The sequence below is a fragment of the Carya illinoinensis genome, chromosome 6 (assembly GCF_018687715.1).
Source record: "Carya illinoinensis cultivar Pawnee chromosome 6, C.illinoinensisPawnee_v1, whole genome shotgun sequence".
Classification (NCBI taxonomy): domain Eukaryota; kingdom Viridiplantae; phylum Streptophyta; class Magnoliopsida; order Fagales; family Juglandaceae; genus Carya; species Carya illinoinensis.
The window spans coordinates 21,148,895-21,168,544 of NC_056757.1; the positions used below are offsets into that span (position 1 = coordinate 21,148,895).

The following is a 19,650-nucleotide window of genomic DNA, read 5'->3' on the forward strand; positions in this document are numbered from 1 at the left end:
GTAAGTTCTCAACAAGAGTTGAAAAAATGGTAGAAATCGTGAGAAAGGGCTTGTTGAATAGGGAAATAACAGACATTATTTTATAAAGATCAGAATGGCATAAGAAAAACTTGGTGAAATCATCTAAATTCTATTCTTTTATGCTTGTGACTTGCATATTCCCTTTACTGCGATTTCATTTGGAATCTAAAGTGTGAACACGTTTGTATTCTAATACGATGCATCTCAAAAGCATTTTGGGGAAGTGGCTTTGGTGGTTTCAGAATGAGTGAGGCCTTATAGAGAACTTTAGTAGATTGTAAGTTTGGATATCACTGGGTGGGTGGCGTTCTAACCAGGTCCAAAGGCCTCATTGGGTGGGATTATGGAAGAACACAAGAAAAGGTTGAAGAAAGTTTGTTAACCATGCTATATTTAAGGTGTGGGGCGTGTAACACTCCCTTTCTCTAGTGTTAGAGATGCTACTAATATTATCACTCCATGAGCCAGGTATAAGAGAATTCCATAAACATAAGAAACATTTTGAAAATTTATTAATAAAACTTAATAATAGTAGTAGTTGCAAAACCCAATAAGCTTATAAGTTCTCATAAATTATTGAAGCAAGAGAGAACCCCACCGTCGTCCTTCACCCAAACCCTAAGGCATTGACTGGCGTGTGACACAAGTAAGACACCCCGCCACTGCCATCGCCATGGACAAGACTGACGGGCTTCGGCGACTTTGTTGAGGGCACTCTAGTGTCGGTCCTCCCTCTGGAGACCTGGTGTTTCTAAAGAGTTCTTTTGGTTTTGTCAGCGCAGGTGGTCTTTCTCAGGTAAGACAGTTGCAGATCCCCACCACAGCCACCACCACAAACAAGACCGACATGATCCGGTGACTCTTCTGAGGGCACTATGGCATCAGTCCTCCCTTCGGCGGCCGGGATTTTCTTAGAAAACCATTCCTTTGGTTTCACCGGCGCAAATTTGGTGTAGTTTAAGCTTAATAAGCATTAAACCTACATTAGATTTGCATGTTATTCCCATATTCTTGATATGAAGAAGCGAGATGATCCTATGATTTGGGATTGGAGGATGATGACGCGTGATGCGAAATCATCTCAGATGGAAGGTGAGAGGTGGTGAAGATGGAATAAAAAACTTTCGTTTTTACGAAAGAGGGAGGAAATAGCTTTCGCATCGCTGAATGTAGTAAAGGATGGCTAAGTTCATGTATCTATTTGGGTTAGTGGGTTCATGGGTTGCTAAGGGGATAGATGATTGTTTAGAACTCCTTTGTCATGATGGAATTCTTTAGGGAGCTAAGGATGGGCAATGGAGTTCTCATCATTCAACATCATATTAATGCAATGGGCAGTTTTTTGGAACTCTCAAAATTATGGAATGGAAGGAGAAAAGGTTTGTTGGTGATCCTTGAAAGCGCAAATAGCATTAAATGAAAGGTTTTCTCCATTCCATTCAAAGCGTCACTGGGTCCAAAGCCCTTTTTCTGGAGCATGCAAACAGAGGGGAGTTTGTTGATGGAAAGGTAGTGGGAAGGCCTTTCTCGGTCAAAGGTGCCTCGTACGCCTCAGTGTTGAGGTCACCAGCGTGCATTCTGGCTGAGAATAGCTCCGTGGCAGAAGGAAAAGGGTAAGGCACTTGTAGGAAACAAAGGCTGTCAGGTGACATTGAGAGAAGTGGAGGGTAAGCACGCTCCTCATGTGTTGCATGGTGGAATGGGTGCCTCTGTCTAGTGTTTTAGGGTGGGAGAAGTGGAGGGGATCTTGTGGGCTATTAGAGCCCAATTGATGGGAGTTATGGAGTATGCGAGAGATCTTATGATTAAAGTGGATAAGGGGCTGGACCTGGTCATGGGCTTAGGTGGTGGGTCGAAAACAGACAAGAGGGGCCGGGGGTCAATCCTATGGGTTTGAAGGCCTCACATTTACTGGACAAGGGCACCTCGACGTCGTCACAGATAGGGTTGTTGGATGCCGGCATCACTGTTCACGCCGATGTCACTCAAGTCATTGGTAGCTTGCTGTTTGATTGCCCTCAGTCACTAGTTGCAAATGGGGTTGGTACTTTTTTCGAAGGTTCACTTTCAGTTGAAGATGAGGGCCCTTCCAAGGTTTTGAGTACATTGGAAGAAGCAGACGAGTCTCTTTCAGAAGACGAAAATGGGGTAACAGAAGGTAGTGCTTCCCCTATTTGTTCTATGCCTCCTGAGGGAGTAGTAGGGTTTGACGAAGTGGCACAGAAAGGGTTGTCGGGGGGTGGCGCACCTACAAGCAATGTTCTCTTCGATGGAATGACGACACCTATGCTGGAGGTGAAGGAACCTCCAATGGTGACAGCAACAATGGACAACAACATATAGCTGTTGAGGAGGTTTGAGATTTGAATGCAAAAAATGGCGGGGAGGAAATTATGTGTTTGTTGTTAGTGCCTTGTGAGGAGGAATGTTTAGGGTCAGGAGTGCAGTTGGGAATTGTGTCTGGGGAAAATGTTGTTATCCTGGTTTCTCTTCCTCCGATAAACAATATAGTAGGTTTATCATTGGATTAGATTCTGGATAAGGTTAACGAGATTTAGCAATGTGTGGGGATTTCTTATGAAGTATGTGAAGACCAATTTACAACACTACTTAGTGCGATTGAGGGGGGCCAATCGCTTGAAATCAAATCAAGAATCCACTAGGGAGGGCATTATAAAACATCCTCGTAGAGGGAGTTTTGGGTGGAGTATTAGTCTAATAGGAAACAAGGGGTTGGGGTTGGGGAGGTGTGTTCGATTCCCATTCGAGCTTGGTGTATTTTGGATTTGTAATTTTCACGGGCATATTGGTCATTTGGGCCTCTCTAGTATGGGCTAGGTGTTTTCTTGTATACGCCCAGTGTACTTGGTTACTCCTATTGATATTAATATATATAATATTTTTACCTATGAAAAAAATTATTGAAACTCTCTAATGATAGTAAAAACCAAGTCTCGATCTCCATGAGTTAAGCCTAACCTGTAGACCCATCATCGAACACCTTGTCACCTAAGATGGTTAAAACATAAAAAATCAGTGAATTGAATACTTAGTAAGCAAATATATCACATAATACTCATAAAAAAATATCACACTGTAAACAATATGATAAACTAAGTTTTCACTTTCGACTAACATGCACAATTTGAACATTATATATACACACCACATGCAGTCCTTTAATTTTAGGTGGCCAACACACACTTATGTCGAAAAGGAGATGAAAATCACTTGATAAACTTAGGTGCACTCAAGTGAGCCTGTATTGGCATCATAGTCCACCGCTGATCCTTTGGTACTGCTAATCCTCAACAATCAAAAGGCCAAAGGCCAACATGCAATACAATTATTCATGCAACCACCTTCTTTTCTTTCCTATGTTATCTCTTCCTCTCCTTTTGCTTTTTCCTTTCATCCATCATTTTTTTTTTTTTTTAAATGTCGGGGAACCTCTACAAGGCAAGGCCTTTTGGATCCACCCCTATAGAGTAAACCCTGGTCCTCTGCACTGCACCCTTAGAAGTTTCCCTATACGGAACTAGTTAAATCACTGGCTTTTGACCAAGGGGTGTGGCCCCAAAAGATTGTTTGCATCGATGAGGTGTTGAATCTTGGACCTTGAAGGGAGTGACACCCCAAGACCAAGGCCTTCACCACTTGGGCCAACCCCTTGGGGTTTCATTCATCATCATTTAACTCTTAAAAACCCTAAGAGTTGTAGATGGACGTTAAAGGAGCTCCAAACGAATCTTGAAGGGAGTGCAAAACTTTCTTTTTCTATACCTCTTCCTTTGAACAGCTTCTATAAATGATTGTTTTATCTTTTCAAATAGAAACTTTAATGATTGTTTTGTATCTTTTTCTCCCCCTAGATAAACTTCGCTCTTGTATCCATCTTGTGTACAAGGATTGCACCTTTTGTGCTTCTTATCGAAGTTATATATTTTACAAAATAAATACATCTCAAAACATGTTGGAAAAGCTTGATTGCTTGAAGTCACATCATCTTGATTAGATAATTGAGTCATCTCAAGCTTGTTTTTCAACTTGATCTTCAATCTAGGCTTGGAGTGCCTCCTCCGCCCCTTGGGATCGGTCATCCCCATCAGCTTATTTTCCTTCACCAAAACAAGTACCAGAATTAAGTCAGTTATTGCCTCCATATTTTACTTACCAAAAAAGATCTGTTATTGCCTCCTTTTTCAGATCATTTAGACAAAGCTACTTAGGTGGATGATAGAAGATGTGGTTTAGGAACATATCTCGGTGAAGTTGGTAGATGTGGCATGGACTACCTTTACCATGAACTAGATAGATACATTACATGCCGAGATTTTATGAATTGTCACCATCTCACTAACTCAAGGAGGAGGAAAAATCCTATCCCAAAAAACTGCTTGTTGAAATGGTTTGCCAGTTGCCATGCAGAGAGTGAGAGAAAAAGAAGAATGAGAAAAGCACCTAACCAAAAGTACTGGTTTTTCAAACTACCCCACGTTTTAATTGCATAGTTGCATCACTGAAGGAAAGTCCAGACTGCATAAAACTGGTATAAAAATGGATCGACTAGTTCACTTGGGATATCAAAACCAAGAGTATCAATAAGAATATTTATCTGGTTCAGCTTCATCTCTTATGTTTCAAATAGAGTAAAACAATGAGAGGCTGTTATGTTGGATTTTTGCTTCTACTTGGACTCTTTTGTGTGGCAACAGAAATCATTTAGTTTCAATTTGCATGATTAAAGTCAGATGCATAGTGTAAGAAGATCAAGCACTCCTCCAATTCAAACAACACCTTGTAGATCATTCCCATTGGTTGTCTTCTTGGGACGATATGAAGATTGTTGCAAGTGGGAAGGACTTAAATGCAACAACCAAACAGGTCATGTTGTCACCCTTGATCTCTGGGCAGATAGGTTTTTTAAACACCCTAAATATCTAGAAGGTGAGATAAGTTCTTCATTTCTTGGATAATATGAAGGTGAGATTTCATGCAGCCAATTACGATGAATTCCATTAATACTTAAAATGATTCATGAAGCTGACTTGAAAATTAAACTTAGTTATCATTAGCTGGTATTGAAGGGCTGAATTCAACATTGGCTTGGTTGGTACGATATTGTCAAAATGAATCCATGTATATACTGTTTACAATATAAAGATTTTTGAGGACAATGCTGCAGATTGGGGTGCTGGAGGACACGAGAAACCGTACCCTCCATGGCATTTTACGGGTTCAAAGCTGCTTCAGAGGGCACCAAGCGCGCCGATACATTAAGGAACTTCGGAGAGGAATAGCCACTCTTCAGTCATGTAGTCCCCTTTCCATACTCTGCTTCTCTGAAATGATTCGTCTATTTAGCAGAAACTTAGTGCTTGTTAGAATTGATATTGCTACATCTATCAATGCAGTTGTTCGTGGAGACAAAAGCAGAAAGGAATACGCAGTATTGCTTCGGAGACACAGAGCTGCTATTGTAATACAAAAGCAGTTGAAAGCAAAGATTGGTAGGAGGAAATTGAAGAGTATGCATGATGCTTCAATTGTGATACAATCAGGTAAGAATATTAGAGTTCTTGATTTGTCAAACCAATTCCTTTAATGCATGATATTATGATCAGGGCTACCAAATCAGAGAGGAATAGCTACCCTTCTACCTCCCGGGGTTAAATTGTATAGATTACAAAAGTAATGCAGTAGACACTATTATGTCCTTTAGGGCTTACTTCATTGCAACAAGGCATATAAGTCCACTCTCTAGTTGGAGCATAAATATCATATAACTCCAACTTGAAAAAAAAAAATATCTTACCAATTATGATCCAAAATCTTTATGAACATATTTACGATTTGGTCTTTAGACTTAACAGATAGTGTATAAATATCTTTGCTTAATATCCCATCTAGAATGAAGTGAAAATTGACCTCAATATCCTTGGTCCTAATGAAAAAAAGGCTTGACGTCAATATGAATAGCTGCTTGGTTATGAAAGAATAATCATATAGGAGTTGTAGCTAATAACAAGCTGCTAAAATTAGGTTCTGAGCTCCTGAATATTCCTGTCATTCCTTTCCCTCCAAATACATCATACTAGGCAAGTGGGAACCATCTTCTACATTATTTTAATTTGTGGGCATTCTCCTAACCATCTGCTCTAGTGAAGGAAGGCCCACTACTCTTCTGGGGTATAATACAAGCCAAACCAAACCTGTCTGAAGAAGTCACTACCCAAAGCATTAACCATCTTGGATAGATTAAAAGATGGTCAAAAGATTCCCCACTCCTTTTGCACATACATCACCAATTAATCACCACAATGCATCTCTTCTTAGATTATCTACACGAGAATCCTCCTGGAGTTAATCTTCATGCAAACAATGCTGCTCTTCTCTAAGAGGCCTTAGTCCACTAAATAGTTTACAAATGAAAGGGATGGTTATCATGGGGGATGAGGATGTTGTAGAAAGAATAGACCGAAACTTCTTTAGGCTCAATGTTCAACTCATCCCAAGCAAGTGGGCAACTTATTAAAACATCAATGAAGGCATCTATCTCCCAGTCTTGAGCTCTCATAATGATCAGTTGGAGAAGCATCCTTGGCACAAACAACACTATATATGAGCGCAAATGTTTTCTTGAGAATCCTATCTGCACGCAACCAATCATACCAAAATCTATTCTTGGATCCGTTTCCTACCTCTCAGTCTCTTCGTAAACCAGTTCTTTGAGGTCCATGGATTTCGTTAGAACACCATACACCCCACATATATCCGTACCTTGAATCTATTACAACTTTTCACATGGCCTTTTTCTTATTCTGATAGTGCCAAAACCACTTCCCCAAGACTGAACAATTAGACAGGAGCTGGTCTTGCACTCCCAACCCACACTCATGGACCAGAGAACATACCTTAATTTATTAGGTGAAATCTGACCTCTTCATTTAACCCGCTCCACAATATGACTCTTTGTAGTTTCTCTTGGCCTTTTGTCTTGAATGTAGCTCCCAAAGAAATGCCTCGGCACTTTTTGGTAAAGAGGAGACACTGCACCCTAGATAACGTCTAGACTTTCCACATTGTAACTTGACACAGTAAACCAACTCAGTTTAGCTAGATTAACCTTCAACCTGGATACTACTTTGGAACATGAGTAAACCGTGCACATAGCATAGGTGACTTGGGTTAACCACACAAGACAACAAATTATCATTTTTAAACTGAAGAGTGATATGTCAAGGGCACACATTTCTGAGCACCCACAAAAAATCCAAGAAAATATATAACGATCTAGGAAAATGCTAATCTGATAACTACATTTGAATTATAACCCCCAAAAAGACACTTCAATTTGAAATTTCCCTATAATCACTTAGAGGGAAATTTATCCTTTCTTATCACCCATTATTTTTTTTGATAGGTAAACGGTAGTATTAATAATAATAGGCATAGCCCAAGTACACAAGATGGTATACAAGAGGTAAGACCTATCTAGATAGCTACAGTAGTCACTAGAAACTCGTGTACATTTAGGCCATTAAAGTCTATAGCTAGAGACCACAGAAATAAAGTGCTGAAAAATAAGATACAAAGCTCCTCTGTTGTCCTCTCCTTGTCTTCAAAAGTTCGTTCATTTCGCTCTTGCCAAATGCACCACATAATGCAGATAGGTACCATCTTCCACACAGCTTTGATATGTAGATCTCCCCCCGGCATCGCCCAACTGGCTAACTTATCACCCATTATTAGTGGATAGTGATTTGAAATAGTGGTGAGGTGTCACTCACTATTTCACTTTTTGGGTGGAATTGAAGGCTTTTGAGTTTTTACCAGAAGCATGGAGGTCCTCATTAAAAATTGTGGAGAGGAGCAGAAGGGTTTGGAGGTTTGTAGCTATGGGTTGTAGTGGTATAGGATGGCTGGTGGCTACGGTGGAATCAATGTTACAGGCGGGGAGAAATTCGGAATTCACAAAATATTTGCGCGAAGGAAACAGAGCATTCATAGCTCAACGATGCTCCAACGTGCATGGTATCTAACTGTTACCTAATATGGTGGAGGAGGTTGGCGGAGTGATGTAGTTATTCTTGAAGGGTATGAAGGTCTCAGTTGGGAGAAGTTTGCTGTTGAATTACGCAGAGCCGCATATATGTTTTGTTCCTTTCATGCTGATGGGTCAAGGAAGGAAAGCCAGAAGAGGACATTCGATCATGAGAACATCAACTCGAATTTGAAACAAAAATACCCAAGCACAACCACAATGGCAAGGCGATCATATGCGGTAGCTCTGAAGATGGGTCATGCTTCGGTGACTCAGAGTGAGGGGAACTGTGAAAGTGGTCTGCAGAGCATGCAAGCTCAGAACTAGCTTGTCGTGATGCACAAGACATTAAAGGAGATGGAAACCTAACTTGTCGAGTTGAAGGCAATGATCGCTTTCTTGTCTATGAAAATAGACTTGCTTTCAGCTGGAGGCAACAGGGTCGTAAAAAACAAGCCTAATATAGGCTCGAATCCTTTAAACTTAGATAAAGGAAAACGGAAAATCGAATTCAGCCCTATCCCTATAACCAGATCCAGGAGAGTGTGACTGGTCAAAAGGAGAACCGGGTTATTTGAAGTGGGTTCTACGTCGGGGATCGGTGTAGAGACATCCGTAATGGAATGCCGCCCTTTGCCACAGGTGACACAGGAAAGACCGATAGTTCGTGTTACACCCTTGGTCAGAGTTCTCTCCGAAGAAACTATGGCTCTCATGTTGGAGTTGAAGGAAAATGGTGTAACGCCAAGTTCTGAAGGAGATGTATGGTTCGTCGAAGTTGCACATAAAGGGTCGCTGAAGGTGAAGGGACTTGCTGCCAACCCAGAATCTCCAATGGCGACCATGACCTTACCATTGGAGAGAACCAATGGAGTTGTTGAGGAGGTACAGGATTTGAATATGGGTTTGTCGTTCGTGCCTTGCGAGGATGAATATTTAGTACTTGGTGTTCAGATGGGAACTGTCTGAGGAAGATGTTGTCCCCTTGTTATCTCTTCCTCCATTAAACAATATAGCTGGATCATCATCGGATTGGGTTTTGCAAAAGGTTAATGAGATACAGCAGAGTGTGGGGATTACATGTGGAGGATTTGACGACCAATTCACAGCACTACTCACTGCAATTGAGGTGGGTTACTCGCTTGAAACAAAATCAAGATTTAAGAAGAGTAGGGAGTTAAAGCGTCTTACTTGGGCAGTCAACTACGATGCAAAGGGAGTTAGTACAAGTCGAGGGAGGACTAGAGGGAGGACTAGAGGGAGTACAAGTAAAGCCTTCGTCAGTCCTCGTAGGATCATTCAGGTGGAGTATTAATTGTGTGGGAAACAAAGGGTTGGGGTAGTTACAGTGACTTGCTTTGCTTTGGGAAAGTGTGTTTTGTCCCAATAGGGCTTGGTGTATATTGGATAGGTTTCTAATTTCTCCCTTTTTGAGCGATGTTCATTAGGGGCTATCTATTATGGGCCAGGTGTTCTCTCTTGTATACACTCAGTGTACTTGGTTATGTCTATTGATATTAATAAATTTTTACTTATAAAGAAAAATAAAAAGTGATATGAAATCGTGCAGCTCATTCTATTTCAATGGTAAGAAATAAGTCTGCAAGTTGGATAGAGTACTTTTAATTAAAGTAAACCTACCACCCTTGGATAGGTACATTGTCTTCCAACTAGCCAGTTTCTGCTCTATTTTTTCTAATACATCATCCCAAATTGATTTTGACTTGAATGGTGCACCCAAGGGGGAGGCCAAGATATTTCATCAGCAAATGAGATTTCTTGCATCCTAAGATGGAAGTAATGCTCTCCACGTTAGTAAGATCTCCCACTGGAACTACTTTTGATTTGGTCAAGTTTACCTCCAATCCTGAAGTAGCTTCAACGCAAAGAAGAAAGGCCCTCAAAGTGTGAATATGATTATTTTTGGCCCCACAAAATGTTAAGAGTGTTGTCCGCAAATACTAGGTGAGATATACTTGCCTTCCCCGCTGAAAATCCACAAAGGAAACCAGCCTTCACAACTCCTCAGATCATCTTGCTAAATGTTTCCATTTCAAAAACAAATAGTAGCAGAGAAATAGGATTTCATTGTCTTAAACCCCATGAGCTTTTAAGTAATCCCATGGGGGTGCCATTAACCAAGACAAAGAAACAAGTAGTTAAGATGCAATGAGTAATCCATGAACACCATTTTGAACCAAAGTCACATCGCTTGAGCATGTAAAGCAAAAAGCTCCAATTGACTGGTCGTAAGCCTTTTCCATGTCTAGTTTGCACAAAAGTCCTAGCTCTCCCGACTTGAGTCTACTATCCAAACAATTCGTTTGTGATAAGTACCAAGTCAAAAATTTGCCTACCTCTATCAAGGGCATGTTGAGACTTGGATATTTGCTTCTCCATTGCCAAGCTCAATCTATTTGCCAACACCTTCGACATGATCTTGTACATCCCACTCACCAAGCTAATGATTAATCTCTGGGTTTTTTTTTTTTTTTTTTTTTTTGGGAATGAGAGCAATAAAAGTTGCATTGAGTCTTTTTCAAACCTTCCATTTTAATGAAATTCATGAAAGATGCCCATAATGTCGTCTTTGATCACTTCCCAACAAGTTTTAAAAAAAACCAAAGAGAAACCGTCTAAACCTTTAGACGGTTTAGGACAATAAACACCTGCAATGGTCCATTGGAATCCATCCACAACCTTCTTGAATGAACAAGCTACCATGAAGGGCCCCACACAATCTTCCATCTTCTCCACCACCCTTTTATCCCACATCACTAAGATGCCTCCCGAGGCTCCATTGGGTGGCAAGTGAGGCCACCCCACTTGACTACATCCCCACAAACTTCTAACTGTATTTAATGTGATGAGTTTTAATTTCGTTTCTTGTAAACGTACAATGTTTCCTTTCCATTTCTGAAGCTGGTTTCTGATTTTGAGGCGCTTTTAATCTCATTCGGTCCCATGACATTCCATGAAATGATTTTTGACTTCATAAAACTAATTCCGTTGCCCTTCCCTTCAATCTTGCTCGGCCCAAACATCTCTCTCTCGAGCTTCGTAATTAACTGTCCAGATGAATCTTTTTAGTTCTCTTGCTCTTTTCTTTGCTGAGCTGAACTCATTTTCTGAGCTTGTTTGACCAGACTCTATGGCTGTAAGAAGAGCCATGAATTGGTCCTTGAAGCCATCACTGATCGCATGTACATAGATAACCTGTGTTTTTGGCCTTTTCTTTTAAGATATAAACTTTGTTTATGATCAAGGCCCTCTGTGCTTTTAAACCCCACAAAAACATGAAATTAATCTGTAATGCTTCCATTGAAAAATTTAGAAAAATAGAAAGTACAAAAACTTAATTATACGTCCGCATGCTCTGACTTCATCAGGGTTGGAGGTGCTGGCCCGAGTGAGGAAGAATCTAACCTGCTGCATGGGTGTGTTTCAGTAATGCAATCCATTTTATGTTCTCAATCATGGTGATAGCGTTCTTATTAGAGAAGTATCTAGTGGGTTTAGTTTGGGTATTAATCTGGTCTAAGTTGGTTGGGATTACCTAGAGCATCCACATTGGTTTATGCATATGCATATATAAAATCACATTTTTTGGAGATCCAATTTGCCATACAAGCAAAACTTCCACATTGGCTTATGCAAATTTGAGACAAAATAATAATAAAATATTATCATTTTATTTTTTTTTTATTTTTTTTTAATAGGGTTTGATCTTCAAATATGTAAAATATTTGAGTAAAATATTTTTTTGGGAGTAAATGAGTAAAATATATAGTAAAATATATAAAGGTTAAATATGTAGAAAGAGAGTGGGAGGAGAGAAAAAGAATGAATAAAATATGTTTTGGAGAGTGAATAGTAGATATTCAAACATGTAAAGGTACCGTTCATAGCTATGCAAATATTTGAAGATGCATAATCTAATGTAGATGAATTTAGGCTCATATTATGCAAATATGACTTTGCATATGCATAGACCAATGTGGATGCTCATATTCGAAATTAGTAACTGTAGCGGAGTCTGCTCTACTTTGTGTGTCAATTCAAGTGAAAGTTGAACCCCATTTTAGCCTCTACCTTATTATATTCTAAATTTCAACTGCCATATATATTCAATATTACCATAAGATTATTCATGCTTTTGTTGATCATGTAACAGTTATTCGTGGCTGGCTGGTCAGAAGATGCTCAGAAGATTCAGGATTACTGGAATCGGTGGGGATGAAGGTACTCCTTACTCATTGACTCTATTCTCTTTCTGATCTATATTTATAACTTCTCTACTCTAGTGGACCGGTTTGCCAGAATCAGAATCATTACTCTTTTTCCTGACAAAACAAAAAATCACTGGATGCCGTATTTGCCATTCTTTATCTCCCTTTATGCTACCATGTTGTTCACCAAAGGAAATACTTGATATTAAGATCCCATTTATGTGGATCAATTTTTTATCCCTAAGAAAGAAAATCACATGGAATCACTACTCTCCGCATAAAAATGTTTGCTAATCTTGTATGGACAACTTGGCTCTTGATGGTGTTCTAGTATAATATAAGACTTTGCATGAAATGCTTTTTGGAGTACCCCATGTTTCTTTCTTAATTCAAGAGTTTACAAGTATGAATCCGAAACAGGCTAACGAGTCAGACGAGGTGCTGGTGAAGTCTTCTTTCCTTGCTGAATTGCAGCGCCGAGTTCTCAAGGCCGAGGCTGCTCTAAGAGAAAAAGAAGAGGAGAATGATATCCTTAACCAGCGTCTCCAACAGTATGAGAGTCGCTGGTCTGAATATGAGTTGAAAATGAAATCCATGGAAGAAGTGTGGCAGAAGCAAATGAGATCCCTACAATCTAGCATCTCCATTGCAAAGAAGAGCCTAGTCATTGATGATTCTGGAAGAAACTCTGATGCATCAGTAAATGCAAGTGATGACAGAGACTACAGCTCGGAAATGGGTAGTAATCATAAGCAAACTGAGAGCAATGGGCTGAGGCCAATGAGTGCCAGTTTAAGTGTAATAAACCGGTTGTCTGAAGAATTTGAGCAGAGGAGTCAAGTATTTGGTGATGATGGCAAGTTCTTGGTGGAGGTAAAATCTGGTCAAGTCGATGCAAATTTGAATCCAGACCGGGAGCTTAGGAGGTTGAAGCAGATGTTTGAGGCTTGGAAGAAGGATTATGGGGCAAGACTAAGGGAAACAAAGGTAATTTTGCATAAGCTTGGAAATGAAGATGGTACTGTCTTGAAAAGAAAGTGGTGGGGAAGAAGAAACAGCTCAAGGATGAGTTAGATGGGTTAAGAGTTATCTCAATACTTTTTGGGTCCCTTTCTGTTTCCGTTCTTTGGAAATCGTGACCGTAATGTTAACAACGTGAGAAGTGTGGAAGAGAAGGAAAAGCTCAATGATAATCTTAATTTTTTGTGTAAAGGGTTTTCTTGTCTCCTCGTCTTTTGGCAGCTCTTTTATATTTATGATTGTGAGCTGTTGAATACCGAAGAGCATTGTAACAATTTGGCACCACACAGAGCCTTAGTAATTCTATCATGTATATCAAATTGAATATAGTTCCAAGGTATTTTAATGCAATACAAGAGTTTTATGAGTTTTTATCATTTAATAATTGAATTTAACTTTATGTTCACGTACAGTCTATTTAATAATAAGAAATCTAGTCAAGTTTAATTTTAATCAAACTGACTTCGAATAGCCCCACTTAGTCATGGATGAGAGAAGTAAAACATACCAAATTAATGGGAAGTATATTAGGGTTGGGCTTCGATTCTGATGGAGCCCACTCCGACTCGATTCCAAAGCATCGAAGCTAGAGTCGAAAGTTGATACTTCCTAATAAGGTTGGAGCCCAATTACGATATTCTAAACCCATAATCTAATTATAACACATAATCTAAATCCATCAATTATCTAATAGAGAGTACTAACTCATTAGTGCATAGCCATCAATCATAACAATTAGAACACAATTATACAACATAATATGACAATGCATACTAACACACTATTTGTAGTTGAATATAACAAATGATCAAAAGGACCATTAGCCAATAGACCCATTTGCCAGCCATCATCTCCAAGGGTAAAGAGTCCAACAACAAATCAGCTTGACAACTTTGACTACCCTTCACATATATCAACTCCCTCCCATTGGTCCACATTAACTAAACCACTACATAGTCCACAATGACAATCCACCACATAGTCATTTTCCACAACCACACCACAACCAAATAAAAAAAGCTACAAAAATATCATAATTAAGCAATTTTAAGTTAAACTACCACAACTAGTAACTACAAGGTAGGTCATCTTCACTTTTCCAAGTTTCCAAATATCCTGCATTCTTTAAAAAATAAAAATTAGAGAATACACCGCCAAACTAAAGCAACATCTCTCAGTCCTTAGAAAGTATTATATGGCTCTACAAAACAAGATAAATTATAAAACAATAAACTAACCTCATATAAGTTAAAGAATAAAGCAAATATAAAATTATCTAATTAGCCATTAAATCTAGTAAATTGCCATCACAAAAAGTTGGTTAATTCCCCAACTCAAGCCTATATTTCTTGGCCTTGTCAACACCTCTAGTCCAATATGCATAGATCTTAGTCAATTTTGTAAACAAATAAGGTCTTCCGTAGTTCTTGGAACTAATAAACTTCGATAAGCATCCGATTCATGACCTTTATGCTAAAGACCAACTTGGAAGCAACCGTAGTTAAAGGAATGACGAACACATCCTAGGCTAATCAGGAAAGGACTAGAAATTAGTGGAATGAACCTTCTACCGAATTAAGATATTAAATATATCGCTAGGTGCCTCAACATCTCATAAAATATTATTTTATCTTAGATTCACAATTTATAATATTCTATGATGCCCATATTAGATGATACCTTTGCATCAAAATTAATGAACTTAATGTATGTGTGTCACATCTAATAAACTAGATATGGTTGCTCCACCAACACTTGAGGGGCTCCTAACTTCTCTTGAAGACTAACCAATGTTATTGTAATGACGTTATAAGTCTTCTATGTCCTTCTTCAAGGTTGTAATAAACTCATCGGCTCTCTCATTGCCAATGACGTCCCTAATCTACATTTCTACAATAACCAACTTATATCAGGGATCAAGAATCAAAGCCACAATGAATAATTCGTTTATTTTCTCAACATCTGTCCAATATTTATCATGCTTGGGATTTCTCACAGCCATACCCTTCAACAACCTATTACAACTTTCATAACTTCTTTGCTTATAAAGCTCTGATGGTTTCTCAAAGTAAATTGGCAGTACAATATAAACTATTTAATTTAAATAGTAACTGCTTTCATCCAATGTTACCTAAAGATGATTATCCCGTTGATATTGGAGACGGGCCAAGCCCCCAAAAATAATCCGAATTCATAGTGAGGTGGGTCGTGGGACAGACTAAAGGCCAAGTCTCTCCAGATGGTATGTCCTCTCCAACTCCAATTTTCTCTCTGTCCAAAAAGCTTTGCGACGCTAGGTATTTCTCTTCACCGTTCGGCGTGCCCTTGTCCAGTCTGGTTCTTGTTTATTTATAGAGTTGAAAAACTAGTTTCCTTTCTCGTACACATCTTCTTTTCTTTCTTTCTTTTCGTATTTATCTTTACCTTTTCCGTTTCCTTTTCTTTTTGCCGTGAGCGTCCAAGCCAGCCTTCAAATGTGTGCAGCACCTCTTTTCACGAACTCTTTGCTTCCTTTTTTTTTTTTTTTTAATTATTATTATTATTATTTTTCCTCCTATGTCCAAAATTTATTTCTTTATTTTTGCAACTCCTATAAAAAAATAAATATTTTAAAATCAATAAAAAATAAGAATTAATACAGTTAGGAACTAAATTTGATTGGGTCCGACCTTTTGAAAACTTATCATTGGTAATAAGGGAAGAGATAAAGCCAAGAAATAAGACAAGTAAGAGATAAATCAAAAGAAGTTAGCACAGATTTCTAAAATGAAAAGGCTTTACAAGGCAAGTTGGACTCTATCACTCTAAGAAAGAAAACATATCTCTATAAAAGGAGGAGATCTCTACAAGTGAAGGGGATTTTTTTGACGGATGACTAAGAGTGACGCCTAAATTAAATTTCTCTATTGTATTGAGCAACATGTGAGGCTATAAGAGATTGTAAAATCACGAATCATAGTAGATTTTATCCCCAAATAATCTGGAGACATAGGCTTTTATGCCGAACCACGTAAATATTTATCTCTTTTTTATTTATTTTTATTTCATAGATAAATGTGAAGAGTACTGTATCAACGTCCAAATCAATCTAATGGGTTGGGAATAATTCTTTCCTCAATTCTGGTCTGTTGTGCAAATTTACGCATTAACAAATACTATATAATTGTGATAACGCCTTATTTAAATTAGTAAAATTATGCATAATTAGGCTTTATCAAAATCCAACAAAAACTTGACCCTATGATCTTCACGATGAAGCAGCAATGCTAGGAAGCTCCGTTTTACAATTTCATGTTGATGGCAAAACTCAATACCATTATGCCATCAAAACTGAATAGGCTTTTCCCAATACAAGATAAAATATGAATATGATGCATTTTATGTACTTTTAGCTCATAGCCCATTTTCCAAAAGAATAATGCTAGTATGTTTTCCCATTTTGTCTCATCATTTTGACTGTTCATGTATTTAATTTTTTTTTTAAAAAATTTTGTTTTTGCTTACTGATTAAGGAAGTGATTAAGTGTATTAATATTTTTTTATTATTTTTTAAAAATGTTTAAACATGTTTAAAAAATGTTTGAAATAAAAAGTAAAAAAATAAAAAATAAAAGTGTAATTTACAATAAGAACACACCAAGTGAGTAAATTGAGGGGCATGTAGTACTACCTTCCCAAAATATTGTAGCAAAAAAGATGAAGAAGAAACAAACACCAGGGAAGTGGTGCTGTTACATGGGCAGCCTAAACTCTAAGCAAATACACGCTAAGTTCAGGACCACCAGCACCATCAGGGTTGATCATGTAAAAGGCTTGCGAGTGATCTTTAGATCCAACAACACGCTCAAACCTGGCTCTCATATACATGAGCTCGCCTTCGGACCCAGCTCCATTCCCACTGGCACTCCCTGGCAACACTCCAGCACCCATTGAAATTGGCTCCACAGCTTTCAGCACCTTCAACTCCTCAGCCCCGCACTCACGCCTAATCGCCAACCCGCATTTCTTGCCATTGCAGTATGTCCTCCACAGGGTCTCCTCCAGTAACTTCTTACCTTTCTTGCTGTCCATTCTCTTCTCACACACCAAAGCAATGCGGACCAGCCCTGATGCCATTTCCCGGACCAAGACGCTTGTTGTTGTTGCGAGCTCGATAAAAAATGCTGGGTCCTGCTTGGCATCCTCTTGAAATGCAATATGGGCATGTCCTCTGCGATACCCGAAAAGGGTACCTATCACTCGGGTGCTTGATCTGCTCTTACCAAAAAGAGTAAGAGCAGATCGGAGCTTAGAATTTGACTGCTTCTTCCTTGGTGTTGACACAGAAGAGATTTCTGCAGGCAGGGGGTTTCCAAACTCTTCATCTTTGATCCCTTCCTCACAGAAATGAGAAGATGAGCTGAAGGTCAGTACTTCTTCCTCATCATCCTCATCATCGGTCTTCTTTTTCCAGTGGAAGTACCTCCTGGAGAAAGAGAAGGAAGAGTCATGAGGAGTAGTACTCTTGGCTGTGATAAGCTTCATATGGGCAAGTGAACGAACAAAGAAGAGGCAAACTCCTCAATATTGGTGGGGAAGACTATGAAGTAATGACTATGGAGAGTTAGCCATGAGAAAAAGATAAGAAACAGATTTGCTGTTTATAGTATCCAGAGAGCTGATTTTATTCTAATCTTTCTAGGCATTTTAGTCGTGACTTTGCAGTACTGAAAAGGGACTAAGAAGAGAATCCTACCAAAAGGAAGGTGAGCTGCCCCACCTAACCTTGACAAAACAAAAAAAGAAAGATATTTGGGAGATTGTTAGAGACAAGAGCAGAAGAAAAAGCAGAGAAATGGTAAAAGACCAGAGACAATAATGCCTTACGTTATTAATCTCTTTATCAGTTGTGGTGGGGAAGAAGCTGGAATACATGAAGGGAGTGTGGGGTACAGATAGAGGAAAGGGGAGGCTTGGCAGTTGCATTGGAAACGATTAAAGGACAGGTAAAAGCACACCAACCGTACCCACCAGAGCCAAACCTACTACGCTGCCGTCTCATTCCTTTAATGCTCCCTCGGTCCCTCCACTTCCAGTCTTCCACCAAAGCATTGAGTCACCATTAGCGGCCACCATAGTGCTAGCTTTGAGCCTTTTACGCTTGCAGAGATGTTGTCGGGTTGAGAGAACGCTAGCTAAACACCAGCGCCGTTTTTGACATATCAACCGGAATCTCTGGAGGCTTTTCAAGAATCGGATCTACGACTGCCTACTGCCTAAGTGTTTAAAAAAAAAAAAAAAAAAAAAAACCGATGTACCGATTTCTAAGAACCGAAACTGTCATAAACCGGTTCATATTTTAAAAACCGTTTAAACCTAACCCAACCTAACCGAATCTATATATGTATTTATAATTTTTTATATTATATATGATTTTTATATTTTATCTTATATTAATCGATAATTAATATAACATGATTTCTAATCTTATTATTCAAATATATTAATTATATAAAATTAATATAACATAAAATTTTAATTTTAAACATAAACATTAATATTAAGTTATTTTTGATATATATATATATTAAGAATAAATACATTTTTAGCATAATATATTATATATATATTTTTTGTTAAATATATTTTTACATATTTGATCATATATATTCATATAAAAATTCTAGAACTTATATAGACTTTAGTTAAATTTAATACTATACTAGTTTGTGTTAATTATTCTAAAATAATGTACTTATACTATAATATAAAAAAAATTCTTCTTATCATCTCTTACACTACACACAAATATATTATTTACAATTTTTGTCATTATATTTAAACACACACATATTGGTATGTAAATATGTGTTTAAATAGAATTACAAAAATAACAAATCACATATTAGCGTGTGGTATGAGGATGATAAATAGCATTTTTCATAATATAAATAGATCGTTTAGTACATGTAAACATTATATTATTACTAATATAGATAATTTGTAAAATCGAAAAAATCAGATCAGACCATGCCAAAATAAAAAAACTAGAAGTTCTAGTTTCGGTAGTAAATTCATCCGATATCGATTCTTAAATTTTCAAAACCGGTATATATAGGTTCGGTTCTAAAAATATACAAAACAGGCTGAGTTGGACTGTTACATACCTAGATTGTCCTAAACCACATTCATGTCTATTTTCTTTGATTTTTAGTCGTCAATTAAATACATAAAGAATTCGCCATGATATATATAAGGCCTAGTCTCTAAACGGGAGAACCAAGTTCAACCTCTATATATATATATATATATATAAACACATAAAGAATTGGAATATAATTTTTTTTTTTTTTTTTA

The 19,650-nt window shown here is 38.1% G+C and overlaps 2 protein-coding genes and 1 long non-coding RNA gene across 6 annotated transcripts in view; 1 reads left to right on the forward strand and 2 right to left on the reverse strand.

Moving 5' to 3' along the window:
• The window catches only part of LOC122314234 (myosin-1-like), a 46,406-nt gene extending 32,715 nt beyond the window's left edge, over positions 1–13,691 (forward strand). For 2 of the 3 annotated variants that reach the window (XM_043129701.1, XM_043129703.1), the window contains 4 exons: positions 5,207–5,336; positions 5,436–5,582; positions 12,240–12,307; positions 12,715–13,691. In XM_043129701.1, coding sequence (XP_042985635.1) covers positions 5,207–5,336; positions 5,436–5,582; positions 12,240–12,307; positions 12,715–13,368 — 999 coding nt within the window. In that variant the 3' untranslated portion in view covers positions 13,369–13,691. Of the gene's footprint in view, positions 1–4,772; positions 4,969–5,206; positions 5,337–5,435; positions 5,583–12,239; positions 12,308–12,714 lie in introns of those variants that run through there. The other variant, XM_043129704.1, reaches the window with a different exon arrangement.
• Positions 12,440–16,011, reverse strand: LOC122314236. 2 transcript variants are annotated; one of them, XR_006243653.1, is made up of 2 exons: positions 15,446–16,011; positions 12,440–14,430 (listed from the first exon to the last, which is right to left on the reverse strand). It is a non-coding gene; the product is annotated as an uncharacterized LOC122314236 (long non-coding RNA). The 2 variants fall into 2 exon arrangements; XR_006243654.1 differs by having other exon boundaries at positions 12,440–14,437.
• Positions 16,012–16,955: 944 nt separating this feature from the next.
• Positions 16,956–18,528, reverse strand: LOC122314235 (protein MIZU-KUSSEI 1-like). The gene has a single exon (XM_043129705.1). It carries the CDS (start codon positions 17,836–17,838, stop codon positions 17,059–17,061), a length of 780 nt encoding a protein of 259 aa, XP_042985639.1. The 5' UTR covers positions 17,839–18,528; the 3' UTR covers positions 16,956–17,058.
• Positions 18,529–19,650: the final 1,122 nt, after the last annotated feature.

What these genes read in the sequence shown, in the direction of transcription:
- LOC122314235 (XM_043129705.1), bottom strand. Translation starts at nt 17,838, where the DNA reads ATGAAGCTTATCACAGCCAAGAGTACTACTCCTCATGACTCTTCCTTC.